The sequence below is a fragment of the Chionomys nivalis genome, chromosome X (assembly GCF_950005125.1).
Source record: "Chionomys nivalis chromosome X, mChiNiv1.1, whole genome shotgun sequence".
NCBI classification, from domain to species: domain Eukaryota; kingdom Metazoa; phylum Chordata; class Mammalia; order Rodentia; family Cricetidae; genus Chionomys; species Chionomys nivalis.
Genome location: NC_080112.1, coordinates 96043852 through 96058262, shown reverse-complemented (window position 1 = coordinate 96058262; position 14411 = coordinate 96043852). Strand labels below are relative to the sequence as shown.

General features: G+C 46.6%; 1 protein-coding gene across 1 annotated transcript; it reads left to right on the top strand.

Moving 5' to 3' along the window:
- Positions 1–6235: 6235 nt before the first annotated feature.
- On the top strand, positions 6236–13719 carry LOC130868528 (tumor rejection antigen P815A-like). The gene is made up of 2 exons (XM_057760714.1): positions 6236–6662; positions 13472–13719. The coding sequence occupies exons 1-2, from the start codon at positions 6236–6238 to the stop codon at positions 13717–13719; spliced, it is 675 nt and encodes a 224-aa protein (XP_057616697.1).
- Positions 13720–14411: the final 692 nt, after the last annotated feature.

The window sequence follows — 14411 nt, the reverse complement described above, 5'->3', positions numbered from 1 at the left end:
AACAAACAGAAACCATGAACTTGAGAAAGTGTAAGGCAGGGGTAGTGGTATTACGGGGGATGGTTGGAGTGAGGAAGAGGTAAGTAATATAATTATATCTTAATTTTACAAATTAACATTTTCCCATTGCAAAAAAATACCTACTGTACTGCAGATTTTTAACAAGGAACATGGAAGAAGAAAAAGAAATAAAGGACACCTAGAAGAGAGACAGGCAATATGGTGGGACAGGAGCTGTCAGGGCTGAGTTCACTACAAACACAGCATGAGCTATATTCACCCATGGAAAGCAGCTTCATGAGAGCAAAGGAAAACACCTGAGAGATTACAGTTCCTGGTAGATGAAAGAAATAAGAAAAAGGAGATTGTGAAGGTAACAGATTTGCATTCTGTGAGACAATCACCTCATAGTCCCAGGTACTACATTATGGAGAGAGAAACCAATTATTTGTCAAAGGTTAGAGTAGTAACCATAAGACTATATATTGGAAACAACCACAGGGAAAAGTTCAGTAAAATCTGGAATTGGACCTATCTCATGGCCTATGAATCTAGATTTTTTTTTTTACTTTTATACCTAACCCAAAACACCAACACACACCTGGCTTCATCTTATAGCCCCAGGTTGCAGGCTTACCCATATTTCCTAGGCAACGCCAGAACCTCTAAGTTCACGACCCTAGAAACCTTAGTTGTCAGGCCATCCACAATATTAGGACAACATCCACGAGCACACTCATGTTGCAGTCTCTTGAAGGCCCCGACCATTTGTAGTGGATGCACCTATATAGTGTTTTGCTCTTTGGATCGGTAAAGGCCTGACTCATTTCCAGGCTGAATCATAGATGTGAGTCATCAGTCAGATACCTGGGAATCCAGAGTCTGGCTACATCCAGTAGTTACACACTCTAACAGTACCAAGTCAGGCTATGACACTGAGCTCTAGGTTAATCCTAGGTGTCAGTTTACACAGACCCATGCTTCAGGCCCACCCCTAATGACAGGTTTATTCCTCTGGCCTTAGACACAAACATACAAATATTAATAAACAGTGTGTAAAAGATGCAATTGACAATAAAATTTAAAAATGCATTGGAAAAAATACAAAAAAATCCATTTGTGGGATTTAGGGAGAAAATAATAACTGTAAATAACCACATTTAAAAAGAAAACAACTCAATAATGATTATTCAAACAAATAATATATCATTTGGAGCAAAGTGCAAAAATATAGTTTTTCTGCTTTTATAAAATATATTTTTAAATTTTCTCTCACTTATGATAAAATAATAAATACATTTCTATATTTAAAAAGTCAACAACTCCAGCTTTTCAAGGTATGCATGCCTGCAATCCCAACACTTAGGAGGTGAAGGCAGGAGGATCAGGAACTATCTTTTGCTATTTATGAGTATGAGGCCACTCTTAACTAATTGTAACCATGTTAAAAAGAGTGCATATGGGGGGATGGATATCTCCAAATCAATACTTTAACTTATTGAGAGATTAAAATAAGATGAGCTTGAAACTACCCAAAGGAGTAAAAAAAATATATATTTGGCGGAGACTGCTCATTCGTTTCCCAGCCACTTAGACCCAAATAATAACACAGAAATTATATTAATTACAACACTGTTTGGCCTACTAGCTCAGACTTCTTATTAACTACCTCTTACATCTTAAATTAACCCATTTCTATTAATCTATGTCTTACCACAAGGGCATCTGTCTCCTTCAGTGGCTATGTGGTATCTCTCTGACTCCATCTACTCTTTCTCCATATCTCTTCCAGTCTGGCTATATTCTGCCCTGCTATAGGCCAAAGCAGCTTCTTTATTATCTAATGGCAATACAACATATTCATAGCACACAGAGCAGAATCCCACATCATCCCCCCTTTCCTGTCTAAATAAAAAGGTTTTAACTTTAACATAGTAAAATTACATATAACAAGACAGGTGTCAAGTAAGAATTACAGTTACAACATTTATATCTACTTTATCTTTTATCATAACTAAGGAAAACTATATCTATTCTTCAACTCCATCAAAGACTCCAGAAGGATATTCTATTACCCAAGTTAACAGGAAGTACATTATGAGCAACTTCCAAAACTGTAGAATTTGACAGAGACAACTTGTCTGGACAGTCACCAAAGTTCATCTGTAATATTCAGGTATCCATCTTCAGCCGATAGGCCCATAGTATCTGGCAGACTTTTAAGTGAAGCAGGAAATTTGAAAGGCTGTTTTGCCTATGTTGGCAGTTTGTCAGTCACTTACTTCTGTATCTTGAAGAATGTCTGGAATTTCTTCTGTAAAGCAGGAACCCTGAAGACTATCCGTCTTTTGGAAAGTTTAGCAGTCATTTTTCTGAGGGTCCTGCATGTCCAGTTCATACAGTATACCATAAAACAGTCCAGGCAAGAGCATTTTCTTGACCGAATGGCTAGCCTTGTCACACTGAAGGTAAATTCCATAACAAGTTTCTTCAATGCACATCAACCTCTCTGACGTAACTGGTGCTGCCAGAAGCAGACAGGTCTCACTGTTCAAAGAAGTCTATGTTCTTAGAACATTTTAAATGCCATTCTGTAGGTCTTTGAAGTACTGAATATTATCTATCTAACTGAAATATATCTCTGAATATCTAGAAAATCTAACTAGTGACTACAAATTTGACTTTAAAATGAGTATCTAAAGCCGGGCAGTGGCGGCACATGCCTTTAATCCCAGTACTTGGGAAACAGAGGCAGGTGGATCTCTGTGAGTTTGAGGCCAGCCTGGTCTATAGAATGAGTTCCAAAATAGGCTCCAAAAGCTACAGAGAAACCTCATCTCGAAAAAACTATAACTTTTAATTATACATTGCATTTTTAAATTAGCTATATAAACATAATACCTTAAACAACAATAGAAATACACATATAACATTTTTTACTCCTTTAATCTATTACTGTCTGTACTCTGTCTCTTTAAAGACTTTGCTTTATTTTTAAAGACTATTTCTTTTTATAAATGTCTATACTATTATTCTTCCCTCTCTCAAGCCTACATACATTTTTTTAAACATACTGTGACCTGTTCAGAGGTTTATTTCTGTCTGAATCTGTGTTTATTGTATATCTGTAATCATTTTCTGACCAGGGGTGCTTTTAAAATGCTAAGTAGCTTGGTTGCAGCGACCCTGGATGGGGACTCTACCACTATTAGCCTTTCAATATGGTGGATGTACCTTTCCTCCCAGCTCTCGGACCCCTGGATGGGAGCTGTCCTCACCACCTCAACTCTGGGAAGAGTTGACCCATGCTGCCACCAAGTAACTTGCATCATGCTGCCCACAAACCCCATACAAGTTCTCAGCCTCCTGAAAGAACCAGAGCTGTTTGTGCAACTAGCATGAAGCAGGAAGCCTTCTTATAGGAGCCACACAGTTTTGGCTGATTGCTGAATCAGGAAGCCTTCTCTTAAAAGAACCATGCCTCTGCTTGATCCTATCAAACAGAGCCCACCCAAGAAAATACTGCAACCATGAAGCCGTATTTAACTCTGTTTTGAGTGTGTGTGTGTGTGTGTAAAATTCCTTTCCAAGCTCTCTCAGGTTTTATGTGGATGTAGTTGGCCCACATTGGCCCACCAGACACAAATAATCACACAGAAACTATATTAATTACAACACTGTTTGGCCAATGGCTTAGGCTTCTTAGTAATTAACCCTTACATCTTAAATTAATCCATTTATTTTATTCTGTGTCTCACTACAAGGCTGTGGCTTACCAAGTAAAGTTCTGGCATCTGTCTCCTTTGGCAGCAAAAAGGGGAGGTGATGTAGGATTCCCCTCTGTATGCTGTGAATATGTTTTATCGCCATTTATTAATAAAGAAGCTGCTTTCAACTAATGGATTAACAGAGTAAAACCAGGTGTAAAATTCAAACAAAGATGGAGAGAGAGAGAGAGAGAGAGAGAGAGAGAGAGAGAGAGAGAAGGGGGGGCAGAATTGCGGAGATGCCACGTAGCTGCTGAAGGAGACAGATGCCAGAACTTTACCTGGTAAGCCACAGCCTTGTGGCAATACACAGAATAATATAAATGGGTTAATTTAAGATGTATGAGTTGGTTAATAAGAAGCCTAAGCCATTGACCAAACAGTGTTGTAATTAATATAGTTTCTTTGTGATTATTCGTGTCCTCGAGGCCAGGAAACAAATAAGCAGTCTCTGTCAACAAAATATCATAATGAAGATACATAAAATAGACACCAATGTAAGAGCATACTCAGAAGTGGATCCCTTCAAATATCAACAAATTGGTGTGGTTTTGTTTTGTTAAAGCATAGACCCTAATAGTTAAACATTCTTCAGAGATTGTGTGATAAACAATACTCCAGGGTTACCTTGGCATCAGAGAAGAGAAACCTTTTTCCTCTGGAGGAAAAGCCAGGCACCTCAGATTAGTGGTTAAATTTGGACACACACACACACACACACACACACTTAAAATCTCAACAATGTGTTTGAGAGAAAACATGTTTATGTCTACTATATTAAACATAATACCTAATTAATATATAGTTTTTACACACTTGTGTAAGGTGAGAACACTTTTTAAAAGAAAGAATAGCTATCCGTCCTCTGACACCCACAATGTAAAAACAAACCCTTTAAGGTCATTTGTATCCTGGGAGCAAAACAGTCCATAATTTTAAATTTGACCTTGGCTTTTTGGTTCTCTTATTTGAAATTAGATCCCTTGAATGAAACCCCTCCAACTAATGTCAATAACATGCTTCCACATGCAAATATGACAAGCCCTTATTTTCGAGTTCCCCGGAGACTACTAGTATACAGAGAATTTTGCCACCCCTTCTTATGCTTCCTATAATCCTCTGACCTGAGTGTCTCTCCTGCATAACCCCACCCTATGTGGCTTGTATGGTGAAGCTGGTGGAGGTGAAGGGCAAGACTGAACCACGAATCCCTTGAAGCAGCCCTGGTGTCTCAAAAGTGGCAGGCCACGTTCAGCACCACAAGTTTTGCTGAGCGATGACCAGGAGCAGTTTTAATACTGCTAACTGTCCAAAAAGTCATTGAAATGGATTTGCAGCTGCCCAGCAGGCAGGGGGCAGTAGGTCCCGAGAGCAGCCAGTCCTGGCAGGGCAGGGGCGCACCATGGAGCATGTCTCCAAAGGTGGCTGGTCCCCTGGGCGTCCCTGGCGGCGGGTGGGCAAGGGGCAGAGAGATAGGCACACCATGCAGATGGGTTTGCTGCAAGCTGCCGGGGTCCAGAAAGCAGCCAGTCCCAAGCAGGGATGGCATACAAGACCACACGGCAGATCAGGGGCTGCGCGGGAGAGAGACGGATAAACGAACATACCATACGGAGTTAAGTTAGACATTTATTAGATGGATTGTGAAGGGGAAGGAAAAAGGGGAGAAGGGGGAGAGAGGGAGAGAAGGGGAAAGGGGGGAGAGGGAGAGAGGGAGGAAGTTGGCAGTCTCTCCAAGAGAGGAGACAGGAAGAGGAAGAGTGGGTCTGTGAGACTGCAAGCAGGATGGGAATGGGCGTGGCTTGTCTCTTAAAGAGACAGAACAATCATTATAGTCGTTCTGTTTAGGGTCTGAAGTTTGGGGATTGTTAGTAATGTATAGCTGCTTCCTCATGTTAAAAGCTTGTATCCTTCCTGCTACAAGATGTCCAAATGTGATTTGAATACCCCAGTGTCTGTACAAAAGAACCTGGTATACAGAAACAATAAACAGCAGTTCTATTGTCATGGGAGAATGAAACGAACTCTTAGCTCCTAAAACACCAGAAGTGTGAAGATCCTGATCACTCCTTGGGTATGTGAACTTTGTGGAGGCTCATTTCTCAGCCAATGAGCTTAACGTTCTCACGGGGCATCATTAGTCTTGGGTAGGAACCTTTGCAAGTCCCGCTTACATCTCTAGCATATTTTTTCCTTCCTGCTTTGTACCCTTCCACCTGAGAAAGTAGTTCCCGTTTACTCTGCCCTCCCTGGTTCACTCCACCCTCTCCAGTTCACTCCACCCACTCCGCCCTCTTTGCCCACTCCCCCCTCTCTCCGTGCAGGAGGGAGGTCCTACCTTCCCCTCTCCCAGCATGCAATGTTTCAATCTGCATAAACCTGTACAGATCTAAGAAGTGAACCACCATCCTGTGACTTGCGGGAGTTATCTTCACTTAGGTTAGCTTCTGGCTGGTTTCTTTTGTGGCATGTCTGATAAGAAAAAGCCAGACCGAGGCCCTAGTGGCTCAGATGGTAAAAGTGATGGAAATAGAGGCCGTTTACTGGAGCAGTACTCCCTGGAAGAAATCCTGATGTCTTTGACGTGGCTGATCTTCATTACTGCCGCAGCTGGTTTTCTGGCATTCCAGTTCATCGTAAATGCCATTTATGAGGAAGAAGAGTATGAGAGGGATGTGGCCTGGATAGCCAAGCAAAGCAGGCATATGTACCCTACCGACGAGGAGGATGAGGACACTGAGGATGAAGACACCACGGATGATGACATGGAGGATGAGGACCAGGAAGAATTGGAGAACCAGATGGAGGAGGCAGAGGAATACAGGGCAGAAGATGAGACGCGCATGGAAGAGGGTGCCAGAGCTATCTACCTCATTGACTTAGCAACCTTTACCGGTAAGTTACCCATGGCCCTTAATCTGGATTCAGGTTCGGTGTTTTCTTAACCCCATCCAGAGTAAAGACCACCTCACAGTTGGGCTCATTCTTCAGTACCATTCCTGACTCTTATCCCCTCCCCCTCTCCACTCAGCTACCATCCTCCTCTTTCCATTCCTCAAGCTGCTCCCCCACCTTCCCTTTATGCACCTTTGCTCTATCTACTCTGCTTCCTTCCCCGCACCCCTTTAGCAACTTTCCACTCCCTGCACCCATCCCCCTCCATACTAGCCTTTTCTCTCCATCCCTCTCCCAGCTCCCTCCCCCTCTCATCTTAGTTTGTTTTCCCTGCTATCATCTCGCTCCCCGTACCCATTTTGTATCTTTCTTCTCCCTGCTCCCATCCCCCATCCCCCTGACTGCTCCCTTTTTGCAACTTTCTTCTCCCTGCTCCCGCCCTAGCGCCTGGCTCCTCTTTTTGAACCTTTCTTCTCCAAGCCCCATCCCCCTCCTGGCTCCCCTTTTTGTGCCTTTCTTCTCCAAGCCCCATCCCCCTCCCAGTTCCACTTTTTGGGCCTTTCTTCTCCCTTCTCCCTTCCCCCATCCCCCTCCCTGCTCCCCTTTTTGCGCCTTTCTTCTCCCTTCCCCCATCCCCTCCCGGCTCCCCTTTTTGCGCCCTTCTTCTCCCTTCCCCCATCCCCCTCCTGGCTCCCCTTTTTGCAACTTTCTTCTCCAAGCCCCATCCCCCTCCCGGCTCCCCTTTTTGCGCCTTTCTTCTCCCTTCCCCCAACCCCTCCCTGCTCCCCCTCTCATCTTAGCTTGTTTTCCCTGCTACCATCCCGCTCCCCGTACCCATTTTGTATCTTTCTTCTCCCTTCCCCCATCCCCCTGACTGCTCCCTTTTTGCAACTTTCTTCTCCCTGCCCCCGCCCTAGCGCCTGGCTCCTCTTTTCATGCCTTTCTTCTCCAAGCCCCATCCCCCTCCCGGCTCCCCTTTTTGCGCCTTTCTTCTCCCTTCCCCATCCCCCTCCCAGCTCCCCTTTTGCAACTTTCTTCTCCCTTCCGCCATCTCCCTCCCTGCTCCCCTTTTTGCGCCTTTCTTATCCCTTCCCCCATCCCCCTCCCAGCTCCCCTTTTTGCAACTTTCTTCTCCCTTCCGCCATCTCCCTCCCTGCTCCCCTTTTTGCGCCTTTCTTCTCCCTTCCCCCATCCCCCTCCCGGCTCCCCTTTTTGCAACTTTCTTCTCCAAGCCCCATCTCCCTCCCTGCTCCCCTTTTTGCCCCTTTCTTCTCCAATTCCAGTCCCCCTCCCGGCTCCCCTTTTTGCGCCTTTCTTCTCCCTTTCCCCACCCCCCTCCCTGCTCCCCTTTTTGCGCCTTTTTTCTCCAAGCCCCATCCCCCTCCCGGCTCCCCTTTTTGTGCCTTTCTTCTCCCTTCCCCCATCCCCCTCCCAGCTCCCCTTTTTGCAACTTTCTTCTCCAAGCCCCATCCCCCTCCCTGCTCCCCTTTTTGCCCCTTTCTTCTCCAATTCCAATCCCCCTCCCGGCTCCCCTTTTTGCAACTTTCTTCTCCCTTCCCCCACCCCCCTCCCGGCTCCCCTTTTTGTGCCTTTCTTCTCCCTTCCCCCATCCCCCTCCCAGCTCCCCTTTTTGCAACTTTCTTCTCCAAGCCCCATCCCCCTCCCTGCTCCCCTTTTTGCCCCTTTCTTCTCCAAGTCCCATCCCCCTCCCGGCTCCACTTTTGTATCTTTCTTCTCCCTTCCCCCATCCCCCATCCCCTTGACTGCTCCCTTTTTGCAACTTTCTTCTCCCTGCCCCCGCCCTTGCGCCTGGCTCCTCTTTTCATGCCTTTCTTCTCCAAGCCCCATCCCCCTCCCTGTTCCCCTTTTTGCAACTTTCTTCTCCCTTCCTCCAATCCCCCTCCTAGCTCCCCTTTTTGTCCCTTTCTTCTCCAAGCCCCACCCTCCCTACCCTTTTATGCCTTCGTTATCCCTGCCCCCATCCCCGGCTGCACACCCTCCTTCTCCCTTCCCCCATCCTCCTCCCAGCTCCCCTTTTTGTCCCTTTATTCTCCAAGCCTCACCCTCCCTACCCTTTTATGCCTTCCTTATCCCTGCCCCATCCCCGTTTGCCCCTCCCCCCACCCTCCTTCTCCCTTCCCCCATCCTCCTCCCAGCTCCCCTTTTTGCCCCTTTCTTCTCCAAGCCCTGCCCTCCCCCACCCTTTTATGCCTTCCTTATCCCTACCCTCATCCCCGTGTTTGCACCTCTTTTTGCAACTTTCTTTTCCCTGCCCCCCCTTGCACCTGTTCTCCTTTTTGTCCCTTTCATCTCCCTGTCCCCATCCCCCTCCCTGCCCCCATCCCCCTCCCTGCTCCTGATTTTAGTTCTTTTCTTTTCACTGCCCTATCCCCCTACCCTGCTCCCCTATTTTGCAACTTTCTTCTTCCTTTCCCCATCCTCCTAGCATCTCCCCTTTTTGTGTCTTCCTTACCTCTGCACCCATCCCCCTGCCTGCTTCCCCTTTTTGAGCCTTTTTTCCTCCCTCCCTATCCCTCTCCCTGCTCTGGATTTTAGTTCCTTTCTTCTCCCTGTCCCCATCCCCCTCCATGCTAACATTTTTGAGCTTTCTTCTCCAAGCCCCATCCCCGGACTGCTCCCCTTTTTCGTGCCTTTCTTCTCCCTGCGCCCATCCCCCTCCCTGCCCCATTTTTGTACCTTTCATCTTCGGGCACCCATACCCCTGCCTTTTTTCTCCCTCCCCATACCCCTACCTGCTCCCTTTTCCTGCCTTTCTTCTCCCTGCCCCAACCCGTGCCTACTACCCTATTTGTGCCTTTCTTCTCTGTGCCCCTTCCTCCTGCATTCTCCCATTTTTGCACCTTCTCCCTTACCCCATCCTCCTCTTAGCTCCCCTTTTTGTACCTTTCTTCTCCAAGTCCCATCCCCCACCTGCTCCTTTTGTGCGTGGTTTTTACCCCTGCACCCATCCCCCTGCCTGTTCCACTTTTTTTGTGCCTTTGTTTTCCCTGCCCCATCCCCCTACCTGTACCTCTTTTTGTGTCTTTCTTCTTTCTCCCCCATCCCCCTGCCTGCTCCCCCTTTTCGGCATTTCTCCTCCTAGCCCCCATACCACCATGCTCCCCTTCTTGTGCCTTTTTTCTCCAAATCCCATCCCCCAACTGTTGCCTTTTGTGCCTTTCCTTTCTCCGCTCCCTCCCCTTGCTCCCCTTTGTGTGTCCCACCTTTCTCTCCATCCTCCTATCCCCTTTCCTGCTCCCTTTTTTGTGACTTTCTTCTCAGTGTTCTCCACCCCCTTCTTGCTCCCATGTTTGCACCTTTTTGTCCCTTTTTTTCCCAGCTCTCCTCCCCATTGCCTCGTTGAGCCTTTCCTCTCCCTGCTCTGTCCCCCCCCCATTTTAGATTCCTTTTCTACCTCCTAACATCCCCTCCCTGCTCCCTTTTTTTGTGCCTTCCCTCTCCAGTACCTATCCCCTTACCTCCTCCCCTTTCCCTGCCTTCCCATTCCAATCCTTACTCTTACACCCTCCCTGATCCTCCTTTTCCTACCTTACCTCTTGTTGTAATAAGAATGGCGGGGCTGCGTCCCCGGCACCCAGCCGCCCGCATGGCTAGCTTATGCCCCGAAATAATTACACAGAAACTGTATTCTTTTAATCACTGCCTGGCCCATTAGTTCCAGCCTCTTATTGGCTAGCTCTTACATATAACCCATTTCTAATATTCTGTGTAGCACCATGAGCTGGCTTACCAGGGAAGATCTTAACCTGCGTCTGTCTGGAGTGGGAGAATCATGGCGACTCACTGACTCGGTTTCTTTCTCCCAGCATTCTGTTCTTTCTACTCCACCCACCTAAGGGTTGGCCTATCAAATGGGCTAAGGCAGTTTTCTTTATTAGTTAACCAATGAAAGCAACAGATAAGATACAAGACCCACCTCCATCAACCTCTTCCTTCTTCCCTCCCCCCTTCCTGCTCTGCTTTTTGCATAGTTCTTCTCCCAGTTCCCCTCAACCTCCCTGCTCCCCTTTTCCAGTCTTTCTTCTCCCTGCTCCCTCCCCTCCCTCGTCCCCTTTTCATACTTTACCTCTTCCAGATCCCCTCCCCCGCTATGCTTCCATTTTTGCACCTTTAATCCCCAGTTCCCCTCCCCCTCCCTGGTCTCCCTTTTTGGGCCTTTACTCCCCAGAACCTCTCCCCTCCATATTCCCCTTTTGTGGTGCCTTTCAGCTCCCTTCCCTGCTCCCCTGTTAGTGACTTCCCTTCCTTACCTCTCCCTGATCCCTCACTCCCCTGCTCCCCTTTGGGCCTTCCTTTCCCTCATCCCTCCCCTACCTTTACCCCTTTTAGCCCCTTTCTTGTCCCCTCCATGCCTTCATTTTTGCCCCCTTTTCTCACTGCTCCCTCCCTCTCCCTGCTCCCTCTTTCCATGCTTTCCCTTCCCTGACTCTCATCTCCCCCCTTTTACACATTTCTGCTCCCTGAGCCCTCTCTCTCATGGCTCCCTTTTCTGTGCCTTATCTCTCCCTGCTCCCTGCTTCTTGCATTTCTTTCCCACATTTTGCTTCTTCATTCCCCTCCCTCCACTCACCTCAGTTTCCTTGCCCCCTTCTTGCTTTTCTTTTTTTTTTATTGAAAAAAAATTTTCCGCCTCCTCCCCGCCTCCCATTTCCCTCCCCCTCCTCCCACCCCTCTCCCCCTCCCCCCACTCCTCTTCTCCTCCCTCTCCAGTCCCAGGAGCAGTCAGGGTTCCCTGCCCTGTGGAAAGTCCAAGGTCCTCCCCCCTCCATCCAGGTCTAGGAAGGTGAACATCCAAACTGTCTAGGCTCCCACAAAGCCAGAACCTGAAGTAGGATCAAAACCCGGTGCCATTGTCCTTGGCCTCTCGTCAGCTCTCATTGTCCGCCGTGTTCAGAGAGTCCGGTTTTATCCCATGCTTTTTCAGTCACAGTCCAGCTGGCCTTGGTGAGCTCCCAATAGATTGGTCCCACTGTCTCAGTGGGTGGGTGCACCCCTCGTGGTCCTGACTTCGTTGTACATGTTCTCCCTCCTTCTGCTCCTCGTTAGGACCTTGGGAGCTTTATCTCCTAATTTCTTTACCCCTATCCCTCTCCTCTTCCCATCTCCCTCCCGTTCCCTATTACCCTAATTTCCCTGCCCCTTCCTGCTTCTTTGATCTCCTAATTCCTTTACCTCATTCCTCTCCCCTTTCCATCTCCCTCGCCCTCCCTACCACCCTGATTTCCTCACCACCCTGCTCTCTGCCTCTTTCCTTTTCCTTCTATCATCTCCCCTTCCCCTGTCAATTCCCTCACTTCACTCTCCCTGTTCCCTTTCCCTCCCCCTCCTTGTGCTCCCTTCCTGCCTCTGCTCCCCCTCTCATCTCACCACTCCAATTCATTACCCCCGTCTTTGTTTTTCTCTCCCCATCCCTCCCCATTTCTGCTCTTCTCTCTTCCTGCCCTCCACCTCCTGCCTCTCCGCTAGCCTCATTCCTTTTTTCCATCTTCCCCTCCCTGTTCCCCCACTTACTGCTCCTTCCTCCTTACATCTCTGCTTTCTTGCTGCCTCTCCTCCTTTTCTCTGTCCTTCACCCCCCTCCTCCCTCCCCCTCTCTGATGTCCTGCTTCCCTCTCCATCTGTGCTTCTACTTCCTGCCTATCCTCCTCTTTGTTCCTCTCCTCTCCCACTCTGCTCTCCTTCACATCGTACCTCACCTCATTTCCCTTCCTCTTCTTGCGCCTCCATCTTTGTCCTTTCCATCCCCTTTCCCCATCCATCTATCCTCCCCTCTCCCTCCATGCTCCCCTCCCTTTTTTGTTCCCCTTCCTGTCTCTCTTCCCCCTCTTCCCTTTCCTCTCCATCCCTTGCCCCTCTTTGTTTTTCCTACTGCCTGTTCCCCTCTGCCTGCCTGATTCCCTTACCTACTTCATGCCTCCTGTGTATGTCTCCTCTCCTCATTTCCCTCTTTCCACTTCCTTGTTACTCTCGGATCCTTCTTCCTTTCTGTCACCCACTTCCCTTCTGTTCCATGTCCCCTTCATCACCCATCTCCTCCCTTCCCTCTCTCCTCTGCTCTTCCCTTCTCTCTCTCTTTCTTCTTCATCCTTTCCTCTCCCATTCCCCTCTATCTTTATCCATATCCCATTTCCCCTCTGGATCCCCCTTTCCAATGGTACTCCCTCCTCCCATTTCTCCCTTCCCTTTTCCCCTTCTCTTTCTCTCCTTCCATCTCCCTCCCTCCCTCCTCCCTTCACTCTCTCCTTCCCATCCCTTCTCCAAGTCCCCTTCTTTTTCTCTTTAAAGGGAGGTCCCATCTGGGAGGCAAGGAACAGAGCGGAATGGGAATGTCAGAGCTGTGGGCAGACAAGGCTGAATTCAGATAAGGCTAGGTATCTGAGGATCCTGGAATCCAGCCAACAGGGGCTTATCTAGCCCTAGGTAACCAGGAAGAACAAAGTGATAGTGAGGTTCTTTGCCTCTGTTGGAGCATCTTTCTTAAATGCAGGCCATGCTGAGAGCTTGTCTAGCCTTGTTGAATAATAGTAGAGTTTGAAAAGTAGGTGCCAGTGCTTTTTTATTTTATTTTAATTTTTAGACAGATTAGTACTTTGTTGGTTATATTCTGCTAAAAATACAACAAATACAGACTGGAGATTTTGATACCCTTATGTCCCATGGGTTGTGAATAATGAACTATGTATACAGGAAAAGCTGTCAACATGCAGATTTATTTTAGGATGAAGACATGTTGGGACCATAGACGTGTTTCTAAACTGCTCTCTCTTGTTCATGTTTATGTTCTCCAGGTGTTCCTAACCGTAAACTAAGGAAGAATATAATCAGGTTTAATGTGCTTAATTTCTTCCGTGAGCCCAATTTCCTGGTGTCTGTACCAAGAGAATCGGAGGAAGAGCCGATTGAATGTGAGTGTGAAGATGCTAATGAAGAAGCTGCTGAAGCTGCCGAGGAGAAGGAAGAGGAAGGAGATGAAACTGCAAAACCGGAAGGGGAGTTGAAAGAGGACCTGAACTCCAGAGAGGACTCCCTGCCTTAGGAACACAGGTACTGGCTGCTCCCACTAACCATTCCTAACATAGCCCTGGGACTAAGAGCTTCCTGGTTTTTGAAATATGTTTTAGGCAAACAAAACAGTTGTTAAATTTTCGTATTATTAAATATTAAATGAAATAAATATAAATTTATTTAAGATTAAACTAAAATAGTTTACCATCCATAATGCGCTCATATGTTAAGCAGAAGTCAGTTGTTTGTAGATGCAAGTCCTTTAGACTAACTAAGAGATTGCTTACTATGGATGGGAGTTTTCAGACTTGGTACTAAAAGATGATGAAGAAAAATTCTGTCTGCATTGGGTGGATATTGTTCTTATGGTGCTGATAAAAGTTGGGAAAAATTTAAGTGTTTCAAGTAAAATCACATCTCATGATTCATTCGTAAATTATCAGCCTAGTTTTGATTTTACTGTCTTAAATGACATAAAAGGAAAATATACATACAGTTTTTACTGAATTGGGAATTAGGCATTAAATTTCCTGTGTTCATCTTTGACTCTTTTTGTCTTTCTGAATTTTCCCATTTCTAGGCCTGCTTTAAAGAGATGAAATTTTGTCTTTAAAAAAATAATCTTTTTCAAATTTAATTTTTGATTTAAACTTTTGATTTAATTTTAGGTTAAAAATTTTTAAATGAGAGTTTAAAAGAGATGAAAATCTCATTTTAAAAAGG

What these genes read in the sequence shown, in the direction of transcription:
- LOC130868528 (XM_057760714.1), top strand. Translation starts at nt 6,236, where the DNA reads ATGTCTGATAAGAAAAAGCCAGACCGAGGCCCTAGTGGCTCAGATGGT. An exon ending in TGACTTAGCAACCTTTACCG is followed by an intron (nt 6,663 to 13,471) that starts GTAAGTTACCCA and finishes TATGTTCTCCAG; the next exon opens with GTGTTCCTAACCGTAAACTA.